Consider the following 18,564-nt stretch of genomic DNA (forward strand, 5'->3'; position numbering starts at 1 on the left):
CAAGGGCATACAATGAACTGATAAGCATTTATTCAGGAAAAACTAACCAACCCTTACTAAGAACAATGGGAGTCTGTGGCCTTTTAGCTTGCTCCCCTTTTCCCCTCTCCCCTTGACTCTGTGGCAAGGGAGTTCTACCAGGGTGGGGAAGGCTGGGAAAAACCAGGGGTCTTACTGACAGCAGATGGCTGACTTGACTTGGAGCAGAGCATGGAAAACCCATTTCTAGAGTTATTGTCAAAAACAATAGCAATCTCATCATGAACAAACATGGAAGGACAACATTACAGCTATCCTGAGGTTGCAATACAGATTGGGATAATGAACAGATTGGTAGAACAGCCAGAAATTTACTAGGAAGATACAGAGGAGGTTTTCACATACCCCTCGTGGCCCAAAAGCTACATGTATGTACAAAGGTGTATACACACAGAAGAGTCTGAGCCTTAGGCATCTACTTTTCACCTGATTGAGTGAAAGAACTTGCACACAGAGAGAGTAAAAGCATCTCAGGGAAAGAAACTTATTAACTGCTTGAACCTAACCCACACTTTGATTCACCAGCAAAGGATAGAAGTCTAGCTGGCTCAAGGTGCTTAAACACAATCTCTGAACTATCACTGACCACTAACCTATGCTGTCCTAGATGTGGCATCTAGGAGGCCAGTCTTAGAAATAAAAATAAAAGTAAACAAACTAAAACTGAGCAGAGACATAAGCAGCTGCGTACTTCAGGGAAGACAGTTTCTAGAGTATTAATCCTGATAAGTTACTGAACAAACAAAAGCAACAACAATAACTAGGATGGGGAGGATAAGAGATGAGACACAATACAGAGTTGCTACAATATGTTAGTTAAAATACATAATTTTGACATGAAAAGAAACAGGAAAGTGTGATGCATACACAGGATAAAAAAGCATTCAATGGAAACTGTCTCTGGTGGGGTAGAGGATGGGAGAGAGGGCCCAGAAATTGGATTTAACAATGGCTTCAAAGTAGCTATTACAAACATGTTCAAAGAACTCAGGGAAACCACATTTAAAGAATTGGAGGAAAGTATGATAATGACTCACTTAATAGAAAATACTTTTTAGAAAGATGAGCATAATAAAAAATAACCAGAGAGAAAATTTACATTTGGAAAAAAAAGTAAAATAAAAAACTCACTGGAGAGGCTCAACATCAGATTTGATTTGGCAAAAGAAAGAATAAGTGAACTTGAAGATAAATCAATACAGATTATCCAATCTGAAGAACAGAAAGAAAATGAAAACAAAAACAAAACAAAACAAAAACCCAGCCTCAGAGACCTGTAAAACTCTCCAAGCACACCAACTTATATGTAATGAGAGTCCCAGACAGAAAGGAGAGAGATAGAAGGGCAGAAAAGTATTTGAAGAAACAATGGTCTGAGTTTTCCCAATTGTATGAAAAAAATTATCTACACATCTAAGAAGCATAAGCTCAAATAGGATAAAAACAAAGAAATCCACACCTAGACACATGATCTTAAACTGCTGAAAGACAAAGAGAAAATACTGAAAACAGAAAGAGAAAAATAATTCATCACATATAAGGGAATCACAATACAATTAAAGGTGACTTCTCATTGGAAACAATAAAGGCTAAAAAGCAGTAGGATGAAAGAAAAAAACAAAAAACAAAAAACCCCATGAACCAAGAATTCTATATCCAGCAAAACTTTCCTTCAAAAATAAATGTGAAATAAAGGCATTCACAAGATATGCAAAGACTGAGAGAACTTGTTGCTAGCAGACATGTCTTAAAGAAATCCTCAAGAAAGTCATTCAGGCAGAAAGGAGATGACTCTAGATAGTACCCTGAATTCACATGAAGAAATAAAGAGCAATGGAAAAGGTAGGTAAGTATAAAAGATGGTGTATTTTTTCACCTTTCTTCTCTGAACTGATTTAAAGGATAATTGTATAAAATTATAATTACAAAAAATTGGGTTATAACATATAAATCTATAACATATATGATAATAACATCAAAATAAGGGTGGAGGGAATGGAGCTATATTGGAGCACAGTTTGTATATTTCACCAGAATTGTTATTACTGATGTGAAGTTAGACTGTGAAAAGAACAGATGCATATTATAATCTCTAGAGCAATCACTAAAAAATAACTTAAAAATAGTAAGAAACCAACAAAAGAATTAAAATGTTACATTAATAATATCTATCTAACAAAAAAGAAGGTAATTAAAGAGGAGCAGGGGAACAAAAAAGACATGAGACATATGTCAAATGTATGGTAAAAGGATAAACAGGAGTTAACAAGGCAAGAGGGTAGGGTGGAGAGGACACCCCACATTGTCTGAGTGTTTCAGACAATGTGAAAAGACTGAGATCAAAGAGCCTGTTCCCTTTTGGCAACTAAAAGCAGCTGGCCCTTCTCCATGGGCCTCAGTGTATCTTCAGATGAACCAGTATTTGGTTCCTTAAAACAGGTCTATTCATAGAGGTAGTCAAACTTAACACTGACTGGATAATGGATGCAAAGAGGAGACAGATGCCTTTCTTATCCTCACTGCTGTACTTACTGTACACATTCAGTACAATGGCTGACCATATATCTTTTAAAAAAGTCTCCATGAGAGTGAGTATTCACTAAACTCAAAGATTCTTTAGGGCTAATGGACAAATCAAAAGCATCACTGATCAAAATATTTTTCTAAGCACTGTCCTCTTGCTCAGGCCAGAAGCAAGAATAGTGGGAGTTTGCTCTAGTGGTTCTGGATATATAGAGATCAGCAACTTTATGACATCTTGAATAGACTGATAATGTCATTTAAGGAATATCGTCACTGCAACAATGACAGAGGACACATCCTCCCTAAATCATGCGTCAGTCATTTCTCTTACCTTTGTCAGAATCAGAAGATTCTTCTGTATCAAAAATGTTGCTCTGCCTCTTGTATTAAATACAGACTACTGCCCATGTCATTGAACACAATGATATACCACTGATGTGAAGTGAGGACAACTGCATTGATGATATTTAGCATAAAAAGTGGGTGCTGGTTCAGTGAAATTGGATTCTTTGCAGCATCAACTGATATTTTGGATGGAAGAAAGTGGCATGACTTTCAGTGGCTCACATTTTTTCTGAACATTAGCAGTTACTTACTCTTTCCTGTGCTTGAATAAGTTGTGTCAGTAGCATGGCCACACACATATCCTTTTGACATGCTACTCTGAATGTAACAGAAAGAGTAATGTTTGTTACAAACTGCTGGAATAGTTGGTAAGGCTTCCCCCCAAAAGGCTGAAACCATTATTCCTCCATAATATTTTCTACTATTGTTTACTTCATTCCTGAACTTACTTCTTCCCTTGAGTTCCATAATATTACTTCGTGTAATTCTATCTTTAAATATTCCTTTCCAATTTTCCTTTTATTCTGATTGAATCATTCATGTTGATATTTCTCAGGTTTGTGTCCTATGATCATTCTTTCTCATTCTACCCCCAAGGACCTGAGTCATTCTAATCAACTTGTGGTGAGTTATTGACTCCCAAATCTGTACCTTCAACTCCAGAATTCTTCCCTAAACTCTACACACATATCTAAATATCTTCAGGATATCTCAAACTTGATGTCTAACAGGAACTTTATATTCAACATGTTCAAATGTGAACTTACCCTTTCTAAGGCTGTAACTCCTTTTGATTAATAGTTCCATCATTCATCTGAGCTAAAACCTAGGATTCACTCTGGACTCCTTTAAATTCCACATTCAACCAGTAACCAAGTCCCACTGATTCCACCCATCAACATCTCTTATATATACCTCTCCACCTAGTTTCCTATTTACTCCTGCCTTAGTTCATGCCCTCATTATCCCCGATGTGTTATTACAATAGTTTACCTGGTCTTTTGGCTCACCCCTGCCCTGGCTTCAATCCAGACTCTGTCTTGCTGGCAGAGTGAACTTGTTGATGTTGATTATTCTTCTGCTTAAAAAGTTTGAATGATTTCCTCAGACTTAACACAGAATAAATTCCAAATCCCTTAAAATAATACAAAATAGTAATTAACCATTGGAAAGATCAACTATTTTCCTCCCATCCCTCCAAGTGCAAATATTGTCTGTTGTCTTAACATAATTATGTAACATATTCAAGTGGCTTACAACACATAAAACTCTTCCAAACCTTTATTACAATTTTTTTTCTGTTATATAGTAACAGTAATATATGATAATTCACTGTCATCCTGCTACAAAGAAAAACAGCCCACAATTATCCACTCCACACACCTGAAGTCTGTTAATTAAGCCCAATACTAGTTTTGTCTTCCCCAGGCTATAGAACTTTACTTAAGTTGGCTTTCTCTTTAGGAATTTTCCAGTATTGATGTGTTATTATAGTTCACCTCAGAATCTTCTTATTTAGAAAGAAATTATTAGAGCCATTATTCTAATAAATCAGGAAGCTACATTGAGATTGCTGTTTGTAATATTCTTATTTCTCCAAGTATTCTGTTTGGCTTTGGTCATTCTTCTCCTTTCTATTGGAAACTAGATGACATGCAAGATAGAAAGGTTTCAGTACACCTGGAAACATACTTTTGTGGCTGCAGACTAGACAAAGCTAAGTTCTAGGTCAGGAGACTTTTTCTGGTTTTTTTGAGCAGATACCCCTGCTCCTACTTGGCCAGAGAACATTAGCAAGGATCACAAATGAAAATAATTCAGTCGGATGGACACATATTTTGCCAAGAATATTTATTTGTTATTGTTGAAAAATACACAAAGGCAAAAGGCTGCTTAGCTGCTGATTTTCCATAGTACAACAGGGTATTGTAAGAAAGGGAGAAATATACCTGTTCTATACATGGCAGTTACATTTCTAAGGCATTCAGGCTTAAAAAATAGTAGGTGCACCTAGGCCCATTTACTTGAGTTTAAATATACTGAGGCACACCAGGCAGGCAAAGGATTTGAAACTATACAGTAAAACTCTTTCATGCATTTGCGTCTTAGGATTGCAAATCCATCCCCCCGACCCCCCAGCCCCCATCATTCGTTTTTTCCACATGAGTTTTGGAGTTGTTCATAGAACACTGGTAATAATCTACTCTTCAAGGGTTTGCTTATAGTGACAACACCAGTGGGACACACAGAACAGAACTACTTCATGGACAGGTTCTGTAGACTCTTACCAAATTGAGGCTCCAGTAAGAAAAACACCGATTTGCAAAGGCACAGTGGAGACAGGTTTAATGCATTAAATATAACATGAATCATTCACAAGAACAAGTTTAGTGTTTCAGGGAACTTTTGTTAATACAACACAGTTGGTCACACAAAATACAAATGCTTCTGTTGATCTGTCTTGGCAACTCAGATACATCAACAGTGCTAACAGTTTAACAGCTTTGTTCTCGTCTGACAGAAAATAATGGCAGTTCTGCAAGGCAAATGTTAAACCTGACCGTATGTATTTATTAATTCCACAGTGTTTTGACAGATTATAGGGGATGGGACTCAGAGGATGCTGACACGCTCACTGAGGGCTTTCATCTCTGTTTCTTCGGCCTCAGGACTGTCACTGTGGGCAGTGCTTGGGTCGATCAGGTGTGTGGGGTACTGCAGCCCCTGCTCGCCTGCGTACTGCTCCCACCTTGAGTCATCGCTCTCATGGGTGATGTAGCGTTCCCCGATTTTGCATTCCAGCTCTCGTAAATCTAACCAGGTCTGATAATCCTGAGGAAGAGATTGCAAAATATTACCATAGATACGATTAAAACTCATTAAAACACTCTTTCATATGTTGTCAGCTCCCACAACATACATGTTACCCTTTTTTCTTCCACTCCCACCGTGCTATGTCTTTCATCAGGCACCCTGGGGTGACAGCATCAGCACCAGAGCCATCCTATTTACCTAAACTTTGCAAATGCATACTGTTTATAGGATATCAGGCATCAGAAGGTGGGCAATTAATATTTGCAGTCAAGCAAAGCAGAATGTTGGTATTCCTTTGGAATTTAATGCCTACAAATAATCCTTCAGTATTTCAGAGGATCATTTTTCTAAACTTCTAAGTTCAATGTGAAAATAAAATATTTAAGAGAGAACAAACACATGCATATGCTTTATATCTACCATGCATTTCTTTTACAAGTATTGCCTTGGATTTAAATATATAGCTTCCAAACAAGTACAGTGCATGACCAGGTGGGCATCTACTTGGATATTTATCAGGATTACACATACAGATGCTTTTGAAATCTGGTCCTTGGAGTTTCATTATGACCCTTCTTTTTTTGTCTTTTGTTTTTGGGGTGTGTGTGTGTGTGTGTGTGTGTGTGTATGTGTGTGGTATGGTGTGTTTCTCCCTTATCCAATTTTCCTGGTAGAGAGAGAGGTTTAGAAATGCTAAATTGTTATTAAATCCTATGAAGTTGCATGCATTTTGGCAAACAAACTGGTATTATAATTATACTTTAAAAAATATGACAAAAGATTTTTATGTATAGTATCAGAATCTTAAATATTTAGAAGCTTATTCAACTGAGAAAATATCCAGTGATTGATTTTTACCTGTAGCCAAGGGTGACTCAAGGTCTTATCCACGCTATAGCGCTTTCTCATTTTTACTTGCAGCAAGTTATTGATAAGATCAATGGCTGAAAAAAATTTTTATTGGTAAAAATAGATGACATATCTGGAACATATGCATAATTCATTTATAGTTTATTCCACATCTGCTATTTCACACAGTTAAATGCAACACAGTGATAATAGACACTAGAACTTGAAGAAAATGCCCCTTGAGAATTCTAAAACCTTGGCCTTAATTTTATTTTAGATGTGAAAAAATGAAATTGCAAATAATTGTAGAGGAAGGAGTATGAGTCCTTTGTGAGTATGATGTGAATTTCTCTTAGTCTAGTTTCTAATACATTTTTCTGAAGTAGGAGTTTTGTTCAAATATACATCCTTTAAATATGTGTTGCACTAATGGCAGGATAAAACTAATATTTAAAAGAAAGCATTTACTAATTTTGTTACAAAATGTGTTTAAAGTTTGAATATACAAAATGGGCTCCGTAGTCTTGAATTAAGCGACAGACATCTGGGCACCACATTTAAAGGGAAGAAAATAAAGCATAACATAGGCCATGACTCATGATAAACTTAGAGCCTAAAAACCAATGGCCCAGTGGTGAAACACTTTTGTCTCTTTCTCTTTACTTTTAAAAATAACCGGTGAATTGGAATTATATCAGCCTTCATTGCTTTCATGGGGAAGACAGGTAATCAACTTGTCTAACAAGAATTCTAAGAGGTTACAATCACAAACCATCCAGCCTCATACTCTGCCTCTGACTGGGACTTCAACAGAGTGTAATTTAGGAAAAAAAGTGATTCTTCTAGTTATCTAGTCTACAAAGCATCTTACCCAGAGTACCATGTAACCGAGTTCTCACTCACCTTTCTGAAAACTATTATTTTCAGCCTATACCATTAATTGTCCACTATTTATTAAATTCATTACCTCATGCTTCCCATTCATTCTTGTAATGACTTCCCATTTCTTTCTTTCCTGTTAGCATTTTCTTCCCAAAAAGAACTCAGTGAAATCTGCCAAACTAATGAAAGCATTCACATTCCACCAAAGAGTCCATTCCCTCCCTTAATCAACCCTGGTCATTAAGTTTCTTGAGAGATGGATCTTTCTATCAAAAACCTTAGACAGGTATCTGATAAAGATGCAAATTAACTCCCCAACTTCCTCAACCATCAAGTCCTGAATGAGGGGGCTTTGACTCCATTGTTTGGTCTACATCAGTCTGTGTGGATCTGAAAATACAGTGTCACAGGAGTCCTGAGGCCCCATGGAACAAAGATCACTTTATTCCATCAGAATGAATCAGAATCCTTCTCGTTATCAGGCAAAGAGACATGATTTTTACAGGCTTTTGGTAATCTAGAATTGTATCACTTTGATACTAATATTCCAAGTATTTGCCTGCATGGAAGGACTGTAGAATCAAACATCCAAGAATTGCTTGATTGGAGAAAGTAAATGCAATAGCACACATTTAAATGCTGTCTATGCCCCTACACCCTTGCCTTCGCTAGGATACCTTAGGAAACACAGTATTTAGTACAATTTCAAATTCCAAGCATGTGTTCTCAGAGAGCTTTTGAAAGTATAGTTCTCTCAGTGAACTGTGTATTGGGCATGGGCTTTAAAACATCCATTCACATGATTTACTCACTGGTGTGTAAAGTGCACCGTCCATTCTTGCTGCTGTGAAGTCACACAGCAAAAATGGAGAATAAGGGGAGACGGGAGAATGCATGTGCTACCGTAAGCATGCCGCAGCATTATGCTTCCCCAGACACTGCAGGGAATAAAGACATGTTATTAATTCACTCCTTCTGCTTTGAATTCTATAATTAGGAAGGTAGGAGTACAGCAACTCGACAAAAAGTCTGGTTTGTGCCCAAATGGGCCCCAACAGTGAATCACACTGCCTAATGGGGAAGGAAGTACGGCCAGGGGAGAAACTAGATGTGTCTGAAGGGAATGGAATATGTGAAGATGAAAAAATTGCTCTGCTGAATGAAGCATATAATCACAAGTCTCACTACAGCCGCAGTACACAGCTGACCTGAATAAGCACAGCAAGCCAATGACAAGTACCTCCGAGAGAAAATAGTTTAGGACCTAAGGAGAGAATTAGCGGAAGTGTGTGTGTGTGTGTGTGTGTGTGTGTGTGTGTGTGTGTGTGTGTGTGTGTGTGTGTGTGTGTGTATTTATAAATACATTTCATGGCTCTTGATAGCAGAAAACAGAAATAATTAACTATTAAATGTTGGACACTGTAGTTAAATATTGGGAACCTGGTGTTACTGAGAATATAGGTTCATCGTAGTGTTTGAGAGTTCCATTCTACTGGTCACTGTTTCTGGAACTCCTAAAACATCCTTTTCATTAATCAAGTCTCATACAACCCAGCATTAAATATACCATCCAAAATGCCTTTCACTAAGCTCACTTTTAAAAAGAGATTCTACTGTTTTGTTTTTTTTGTTTTTACAATATTCTCTTTATTGACCATGTCTATCGCATATATGTATCATTCATTTATCTGTTCATTCACCAAATATTCCTTACGGAATTACTGTTGGCAATGGCATTGGGAATAAAAAAAGGTAATGATAAAGCCCTGAAAAGCTCCCAATCTAATTGCAAAGGCAAAATATGCACACGTGCGTGCACACACACACACACACACACACACATATAACATGACAAAATGCACTATTTAAAATCTTTGACCTTTAATTAGTATCCTACTCAAAGAAAACAATGTTTTCTTTAGCACTCCCTAAATATAACTAGCTAGGGTCCTAGTGACGAACTGCAGTAGTCCAATCTATTTCACATCTCAACGGTGTTGCAGGATACCAGTGACAAGAATTCTTTTCTCCTATGTTGTGCCCAAAGTTGTCTTTTTATAACTGACCCACATTAATCCTATTTATGTTCTAGATGCAATGGAGAACTTGACTATTCTATACGACAGCTCTTTAAATTCTGGGGACAGTGATTCACCTTAACCTCGCCTTCTGTGGTTCCGTTAGCTTCTTCAGTCTCCCTGTGCACCCTTATTTCTATGTTCACTAGCTCTTTTTCAATGTTCCTGTTCACAGTGGACCAGAATTTTCCTCACAATTAACTGTCAACGTAATTGTGATATTATTCATATAGCCTAGGATGGAAGGTTTTCCTTTTTTAAAAAAATTTCACATTCATATTCTTAGGTACTCCTAACAAACATATGAAAGTAGTTACTATTTTAATCTCTATTTTATATAAAAGGAAAAACTGAAACTTCAAAAGGTCATATAACTTGGTCGAAGTTAGACAGTTTCCAGGTAACAGTTGAGGTTGAAACCTAGGGTAATTGGCTCCAAAGCCCGTGCTCTTAAATACTATGGCATGCAGTAGCTACATCATAGCATTAACTCATTATTATTAACCGATAATAAACTCAAAAACTAATTAAATTTAGAAAATTTCCAATAATGAACATTAAATTCTTCTTAGTCATGTTTCCACCATACTTTTATGTACATAAATGCCTGGATCGATCGATCGATCTATCATCTATCTATCTATCTATCTATCTATCTATCTATCTTTGTGACCTTAGCTCAACATTTCAGCATTCAAAGACGATTCTGAATGTGATGTGATCTTCTCCTATCGAAGGGACTAATCTTCTAGCTTTCCACCACTTCCAAACTGAGTAAGCCTATCTGCTATGTATTAATCAAATTACTAGGAACCTTTTTTCAGGATAAGGCTTAAACATAGGACTTGATGACTCTCCAATAGATTACACGCCCAACTGCCATGCCTATTAATTATTCTTTGAACACACTCATAAATGAGCAATGTTTCCTCCTAGGAGTATCCCATTCAGTCCATATGTTATCATCTTCTCCAAAGGCTGCTGTGGGAGATGTTTTTCTAATGTTTTATTATAGTTAAGAAACATCAGTCCTTGGTATTACTCATTCTACCTATCTGGCAATCCTATTGAAAAAGAATGCAATTATTCTGGAGTAATAGATTCTAAGTAAACTAATATTGACTAGTATTGGTTTTTAGTCATTTCCTTCTCAGTACCAGGATTTGTTTCTAAATATTTGCAAACTATTCATTTAATCATTCATTCTAGGATTTTGACAAGGACAAATATTAAGCTTCTTCTTGAATGATTACAGAATCCATTCTTTCCCCCTTTTAGAAATTCAGAAAACTCTGGCCTGTCTTAAGTATTCTGGTATCTCTCTCATTTTATCCATGATTTACTAACTACCCACAATGGCTCTAGGAGCACCTCTGTTAGCCTCTTCAATATGCAGTAAGCCCTGTTCTGAACATCAGTCACAGTTTATAGCTGCCATTGAGTGTACTCTTGTGATACCACTATTTGCCCCCTAGGTACTAGCTCCCAGCTGAGACTGCTATGGGTAACCCTCAAATGTAAAGGATCCAAGTTAAGGGAAGAAGGAAGCCAATAGCAAAGGAGCAAAAAGACTAGTAAAACTGGAGTAGCTACAGCAGTCCCTAGAGAGTCAACAATCAGGAAAAAATTCCAAAGGGAATCTCAACTCCAGTTCCAAAACTCAAATCAAGACTCAGAATTCTGACCTAGAGGGAATCTGACAGGGTTTGTCTTTGAAACTGCAGGGTGGCTGGGGGTGGAGAAGGAGAGATAATGGGAAAGACAGATAAGAAACTGGGCCATTCTGTGAACTTCTTTCAAAAACAAAGCAAAGCATAGCACAGGGAGATCAGCTCGGTGCTTTGTGACCACCTAGAGGGGTGGGATAGGGAGGGTGGGAGGGAGGGAGATGCAAGAGGGAAGAGATATGGGAGCATATGTATATGTATAATTGATTCACTTTGTTATAAAGCAGAAACTAACACACCATTGTAAAGCAATTATACTTCAATAAAGATGTTTTAAACAAACAAACAAACAAAAAAACAAAGCAAAGGAGAAAGGGACCGTGGTCTGGCTGTGGGAAATAGGAAGTAAGGAAGGGGACTGCAGCAGAATGGGAAGTCAGAAGGAAAGATGACATGCTGGCATGTCAGCAGAACAGGATACTAGCACCCAAGGCGGAAGCTAGAAGGATACAGAAACTCCAGGTTCCCCGGAGCACCAGGAAGATCTGGAGCCCCAGGATAAAGAGATATTTGGGGAAGCAGAGAACGCCTCAAATTCCTGGTACCCCATACTTCCTTCTATAAATATAGCAAAAGGTACATATCCCAATACCTGCCTTTCATGAGGTTAAGGTTTATTGCTACACAGTGCTGGATTCTCCACAGTTTGGGGCAATAAGCAGATGTAATTTAAAACAGCTGTCGTTGTACCTAGGGCCAAAGCTGTGCAGGAAAATCCTCCATTCTCTGAGTTATATTTTTTCTTTCACACCCTCCTTCCCTTATTCTCTCAATTTGAAGAGCCACCTCCCCATCTCCAAAGAAAACAGGAGCCAAATAGGCAGTGGCTGGTTCCTCCTTCTTTTTGCAGTAAATATGATGTCAACTTTTTCAGGGAGTGGTAGGATTGTTTTCTGATTCTACTTGCTCATTTACTCTGAGAGTTAGCCTTTCTAATATTATTCTGAGAGTTCTGTTCTCTTAATCATCCTAAAACTCAATCCCTTCCTTCCATATTTTTAATAAATTGTCTTAAGGCTGAGCTCTCTGAACACCTCAAATAGCTATATCCGGGCAATGTGAGAAGTCTTTCCTTTCTCTTTCTTATTGGAAAATTTTAAACAATTGTATGGTTCAGATTTTTATTTTAAAGAATCCCCTCTCTCATAAGCACAGAGTTTTGTGTTTTCTAAAATGTCTCTAGCCATGGATTCATATTAATGTTTCCTATAAATTAAAATAAGAGCAAAGAAAATCTGTTTTATGACGCCTAATGTTTCTTTTTTGCTACAACAAATTCTTGGCTAACAAAGTTACTTTCCCCCTAACTTCCTGTACAGCAATTTCTCTTGTTGCCCCATCTGTTGAGAGACTGAAATGTCAGGAAAGCGAAGAGAAAATTTTATCAAACTTTTTTTTTTTTTTTTTACCATGATGGGACTTTCAGCAGATGTTGGGATAGCTGAAGTTCTGTGTAAGTATATCTGAACAAAAACAAAATTAAATGGTATATGCAGGTGCTGAAGGGCTTTATGTTTTAATATGAAAAGAAACGTTCCATCGGTGTTAATTGTATGGATTCTATTTTCTTAGGGTGTCAAAATTCAGAATCATCTTTGAAATTGTGGAAACTATATTGCAGTCATTCTCCATTTCAAAGCAAATACCATGTGTATGGACAATAGGTTCTGAGTATGCAGAAGGGACATTGGCATGTGTCATAGCTATGGCTAAACTAAACAGCATCCAAAGCTTGGAGAAAATCCTACATTAAGAATGGAACTGGACATATCTGAAGACATAATAGGACCCTCAGGTCACACCTCTCAGTCATCTTCCATTTTTCATCTTTTTTTGGCCAAGCCGAGAGGCTTGCAGGATCTTAGTTCCCCGATCAGGGATGGAACTCGGGCCCCGTGGTGAAAGCGCCAAGTCTTAAACCCTGGACCGCCAGGGAATTCCCCCATTTCCCATCTTTCATTTTAGGTACCTGTCTGTCCCCTCATTCTCCCCACTAGATTTTAGCTCCTTTAAGGTCCCACAGATTGTGTATTCATTTTTGCACAATTTCATAAATATTTAAAATCAAATGCATCATTTAATGTATTAGGAAAATGCTTGCTAAATAGCATTTGATAGATTGAATACATTAATTAGAAATTTAAATATCCATTTTCTCAGCTCTAAGTTTTAATATCCACATTATGTGTATATAGTTTGTATATTTTGGCTAAAAATACTCCTGGATGGTAGGACATCACACGTCTACAAACAGATCACAGGATCAATGACTTCCATCAGAAAATCAGAATAATGCTGAGAGGATCTGCAATACAGATCATGTTTACTTTACAACGTTTATTTGACACGAGAGAAATTATCTATGAAACCCAGGGGCTGACCTGTTTTGTCCAGACATGGTAGTTTAGAAAAAATTGTTTTTTCCATACTGTCTTTCGTCCAGCTGCAAGTTATTGAGGTACAAATTTTCAAATTAGAAACCAGATCAGAACTATCACTCTAGTGATGGAGTCTTCATCTGTCACTACTGAGCTCCTTGTTTTCTTTTTTCCCTTTCCATTCTGCCTTACTGCCTGTCACCCTGTAGGCTCAGTACTTCTCCCTTTGGCTTGCTTCATGCTGATGGTAAGTTATGTGTTTATTTAAAAAATCGTTTTGCAACCCTTCACATTCCAGCTCTCAACCCGGCAAGCTGTTGCCCGGCAACACTAAGTGGGACGCTCCTCTCAGGGGCTGAAACCAGAGGCTGCCGGCAGCAAACAAGGCCACTGGAAATCATCATCTCACTCGTTCCTGAGTCAATTACCGCAATCCAATGAAGTGCAAGACCTTTAGAGACTCAAGCAGGGTCTTTCCTTTCCCAGTCCTTTCCTCTGTAGAAAGTTATTCTATCATTGGGTAGTCCTTTGCTTTACATTCAGTTTAATTTCCTCCTGAAGACTAGAAAGACAATCTTGGAAATCATGAATTGTTTAAACACAGCATACAGCAGCCCCCAAACTGATGCCAAATTGATTCAAAATTTAAAGTCTAAATTAAAATATATTTATATTAGTTTAATGAAGTTTGGGGTGAATTTTTCTTTTTTTCATTTTCACTTGGGAGAGGTTTCTGGGTTTTTTTGTTTTTTTTTTTAATGCTGATACTCAAGCCAAAGGTCAAGTGAAAAATCATTAGGGGCCTCCAGGTGTCGGTAGTTTTAGAAGCACCTCAGGTGTTTCTAATATGTGCTCCTAGGGTTGAGAATGGCTGTGCTAAGCGGTACATCTCAGATTTTTACACCCATATTAATAATCTAGGGATCCTAAACTGTAGATTCTGATTAGGTAGGTCTGGGGTGGAACCTGAGAGTCCCAGGTGGAACCTTAGACCACATTTTGAATAGCAAAGGACTAGGGGTATGAGAACATTGAAAGTAGTTAAAAACTGGTTTAATATTGTTCAAAGGGCCCCAGAATAGATGGATATAAACATAGAGAAGGCCCCATCTTGTTCAGTATTCTGGAACGAAGACAATAGAAAGGTTTCAGGATAGCTTCTCCTCAGAGGATGCCGATAGGAAGGGCAAACAAGCTGGATTACACAAATAAATTCCAAGATAACTAGATACATATACAGCTGTACTGGTAAGATAACATTTAACAGGGACAAATGAAATAGAGTCTTCTATTTAGCCACCCACCTCCCCAAAACCAAACCAGTTTAAGTACAGAATTGAAAAATGTGGCTTATCAACAACATTTATAAGAAAAAATTCAGGGTCCTAAATGCACAGTAAACTCAACATGAGTCTACATTTTATACATACATCAAGTGTTATTTTATGCCATGCTAAAAGAAATGTGTTCTTTATAATGAAGGAATGGTGGATTCACGTTACTCTCAGGCTCGTTGAACCTTGAGTCAGAACAGTTTTGAGGTTTGATTTAAAAAGAACATGAAGAGGGGAGTGTCTGGACCCGAGTGAACAGGAGGTTAAAGAAAAAACTGACTGCCCAGGAGAAGAGAAAGCTTGGGGTGACATGATGGCTGTTTTCAAACCTCTGAGATAAGCTTTTATTTGGAAAAAGGATTGGGTTTGTTTCTACCAGTGGGTAAAAACCCAGAGGCATTTTGTTCATTGTGCTAGGCTCAAACTGAGAAGAAATAGGGCTCCTCATGAAACTGTACATTTTCCATTACAGTAGCAACATAAGAGTATTCTGGATAATTGCTCAGTGGATTGGTATTGTGGAGCAGTACAGGGGTAGGATAAGATTTTTAACATTCTGTATTTTGAAATATTATTCTGTGTTGTTATTGTGAAAGAAAGCAAATTTACAGAATATGTAACATTTGTTGTTCCTATATCCTGACATCTCCACATATATTTAGATGTCACATTTCAACTCAACTAGGATATACATTCAGAAGTGAAATTTTATTTTTATAATTGGGATATATAGGAAACATTTCAGTTTGGAGCACAAATAAACAGCCAATTTTTGAGTACTTATAATGCCAATGCTCTGGCTAAAACTTCTTCAGATCATTTTCTCTCTACAAATTATCATTTGTCAGGAAAAAAGTCTCACTAATTATATTTTATTTGCTATCAAAGGTTCCTTTCCTGGTGGGACACCTTTTCAGATATTAACTCATTTGGATTTTGAAATATGTATGTGTGTGTATATATATGTATATAAACACATACACACATACATATATTTAAAAATTCACTCAACTAAGTAGATATCATTTAAACCACTGTATGTCTTTGGCTCATAATTTTAAAGTTCCTTATTACTGAACAAAAAGCATACTCTTTTTCAAAAAAATTAAACGCAAGTAATCCTAGAATTTCAAATAGAGAGTGTTTAAAATGTTAAAACCCAGTGGAACTTGTGACCCACATCATTCACTATAGTTTATCAATCATGATAGAATCTCATGGTACCCAGTCCAGCATTTTTAAGTACTTCACTGCCTAGTCCCCTTGCATCTCCTCCATGCTGTTATGTCTGACAGTGGTGCTAATATGTTGACAAATCAATCTATTCATTAATATTCAGCAGGCTTGCTGGATCTGCAAGGCTCATAAACTGTTACAAACACAGTTTAATTTTTAAATGACAATTGTCTTTCTTTTGTTTCTCATACCATTGGATTTCTGGGTCTCATCTACCCGAGGCTTATTTTCAATAGGGTTATTTTTTGTTTTGAACAATATGTAGTGAAAGAGGGACCTACAGCTGGTTCCTTTTCATGGCAAAGTGCTACTTCCAACTTAAGTGTTTAGCGTTCTGGAACACTGTTGGATTTTGAAAACATACCATGTGGTAATGGTGCTAGGCTTTTATTTAGCTTTGCTTTGTGTTTGTACTGGCTGTATTTTTCATCTCCAATTTCTGGGGGAAAAACGCACTTGTGACCAATTTTATTTGAATTTACCACATTGAATGGCAAAAAAAATTGCTTTTAAAATAAAATTTAGATGCTTGGATAAATTTAGTGGTATATTATTATAGCCATTCTATGCCTTGGGATGCCATATATTCTGCACTGAACATAAATGTCAGCAGAGGATTGAGACCAAATGGAAGAATAAACTACAGCTGCGCTTATCAGGGGACAGAAGCAGCAGAAATATTGAGACTGTTGGATCGTGCAGTGGAAAAAAACCTGTGTCACGGGTGCACCATCCCAAGTTGATAATTTTGAACTAAAGATAAGTTATAGGATTAATGCAAGGGCATTTCCTTTTCTTTTTTTTCCTTTTCACATATGTCAAGGCTTCATGTCTGATCTTAATTCTTGATTATATCAACTAACCATGTGACTCTGAAGCTGAGCAGTGACAACACAGCAGGTGAGATGAGAATAGGTGCTTCTTCAGACTTCACCTGCAAGCACAGAAAATGATCTCCGTCTGCAGGGGTCGTGGGCTCTTTGTGAGACAATTTCTGAGGTTGCCTCTGTGTTGATTACTGCCTGCTTGCCTCCCTAATGGCATATAAAGGAATATCAAAACTCAGAAGGAAAAAATAGTAATTTATCCAGTGATCATCATGGTCTATTACTAACCTTCCTCAGATTTACCGTGTGTCTCTAATTGAACACATCAATTCAATCTGATGATGGAAATGTACTTTTACTCTAACAGAGGCTTTCCCATCACTGCAGGTTTGCCATCATTCTCCTAGTAGGATGATTTGCACTGAAGCAAATTATATTTCACCTTATTAGCTATACAATCCACCTCACATGGTTACCTGTGTCATCTCTCTTCTCCTTCTAAGAATAAACTCTTGGGTAAAAAATGCTGTATAAAAAAGCCATTTATAAAATAGAGTAATTTAAGATGTGTTAGGATCTTGACCAACCGAAGGAATGTAGAAAAAGAGAATTAGTTTGACTTTCACACTTGCAAATTCTCCTTTGTGTGGGCAAAGCAGATTTAGAGATTTAAGATTACATCTTCCTCATCTGCTCAGTCACCAAGCAAGGATTGGTATTATAGAAAAGGAACTATAACCCTCTAACTCTTCAGTAATATTCACATATAAAATAGTATATACATATATGTATGTATATATGTATAGATAGATAGATAGATATAGATACATAGATATAGTTTGTATATTTAACATGATAGACAACTTTTAGACCAGGTGTGCAAGAATTTTAGTCACACAAAAGGTTGTACTCCACTTATTCCTGGAACTTTCTTGCACTTTTGTCCCTTATTATTATTTTTTACAAAAGTGTCATATGCACCTGGTAAAAGATCTAAATCAATCAGTAGGAAGAGTTCAACTTGAAAGATAAAACCTAATATCTCATTATTAAACCTCTTTTAACTATGTAAAAAATTTCTTCTGATGACCTCTACACCTTAAAAAAAAATACGTGCAGTATCATTTATGCTTGAATCACTAACTTGAAGCTATTCAGAGTATGGATGAATGCCAGTCTGTGAAATGTTTATTAGTTTACAATGAGATAAGTATAGAAAGTGAGACTAAGTCTTTGGAAACTTTCACAGCATTTTGACATTGCTGTCACATTTTTATTATATTTCACAAAGTACTGATCCATATGTTTGGAAATTAAAATAAAATAAAACTGGTTCTTTATCACATAGTTTGAGAAGAACCACCTTAAAAACAAAACAAAATAAAACATTGATTCTCTTCCATTAAGGACAATGAATCATTTCATTTTAGCTTTTTCTACCTCATTGTCCTTCATGCAATTAATTTAGTTACATTAAATTAATGTACTGGCTACTGTTGTAATTTAGAACAGTGCCTGGTGCACAACACAGG

The 18,564-nt window shown here is 36.9% G+C and overlaps 1 protein-coding gene across 2 annotated transcripts in view; it reads right to left on the bottom strand.

Annotated features, from left to right (window-relative positions):
- Positions 1 to 4,775: 4,775 nt before the first annotated feature.
- PRKD1 (protein kinase D1) overlaps positions 4,776 to 18,564 on the bottom strand; it is a 329,482-nt gene continuing 315,693 nt past the window's right edge. Inside the window, exons 17-18 of one of the 2 annotated variants that reach the window (XM_028166068.2) lie at positions 6,580 to 6,665; positions 4,776 to 5,739 (exon numbers count right to left, since the gene is read on the bottom strand). In XM_028166068.2, the coding sequence (XP_028021869.2) occupies positions 5,521 to 5,739; positions 6,580 to 6,665 (305 nt within the window). In that variant the 3' untranslated portion in view covers positions 4,776 to 5,520. The remainder of the gene's footprint in view (positions 5,740 to 6,579; positions 6,666 to 18,564) is intronic. The other variant, XM_057543615.1, reaches the window with a different exon arrangement.

The sequence above is a fragment of the Balaenoptera acutorostrata genome, chromosome 3 (assembly GCF_949987535.1).
Source record: "Balaenoptera acutorostrata chromosome 3, mBalAcu1.1, whole genome shotgun sequence".
Taxonomy (NCBI): domain Eukaryota; kingdom Metazoa; phylum Chordata; class Mammalia; order Artiodactyla; family Balaenopteridae; genus Balaenoptera; species Balaenoptera acutorostrata.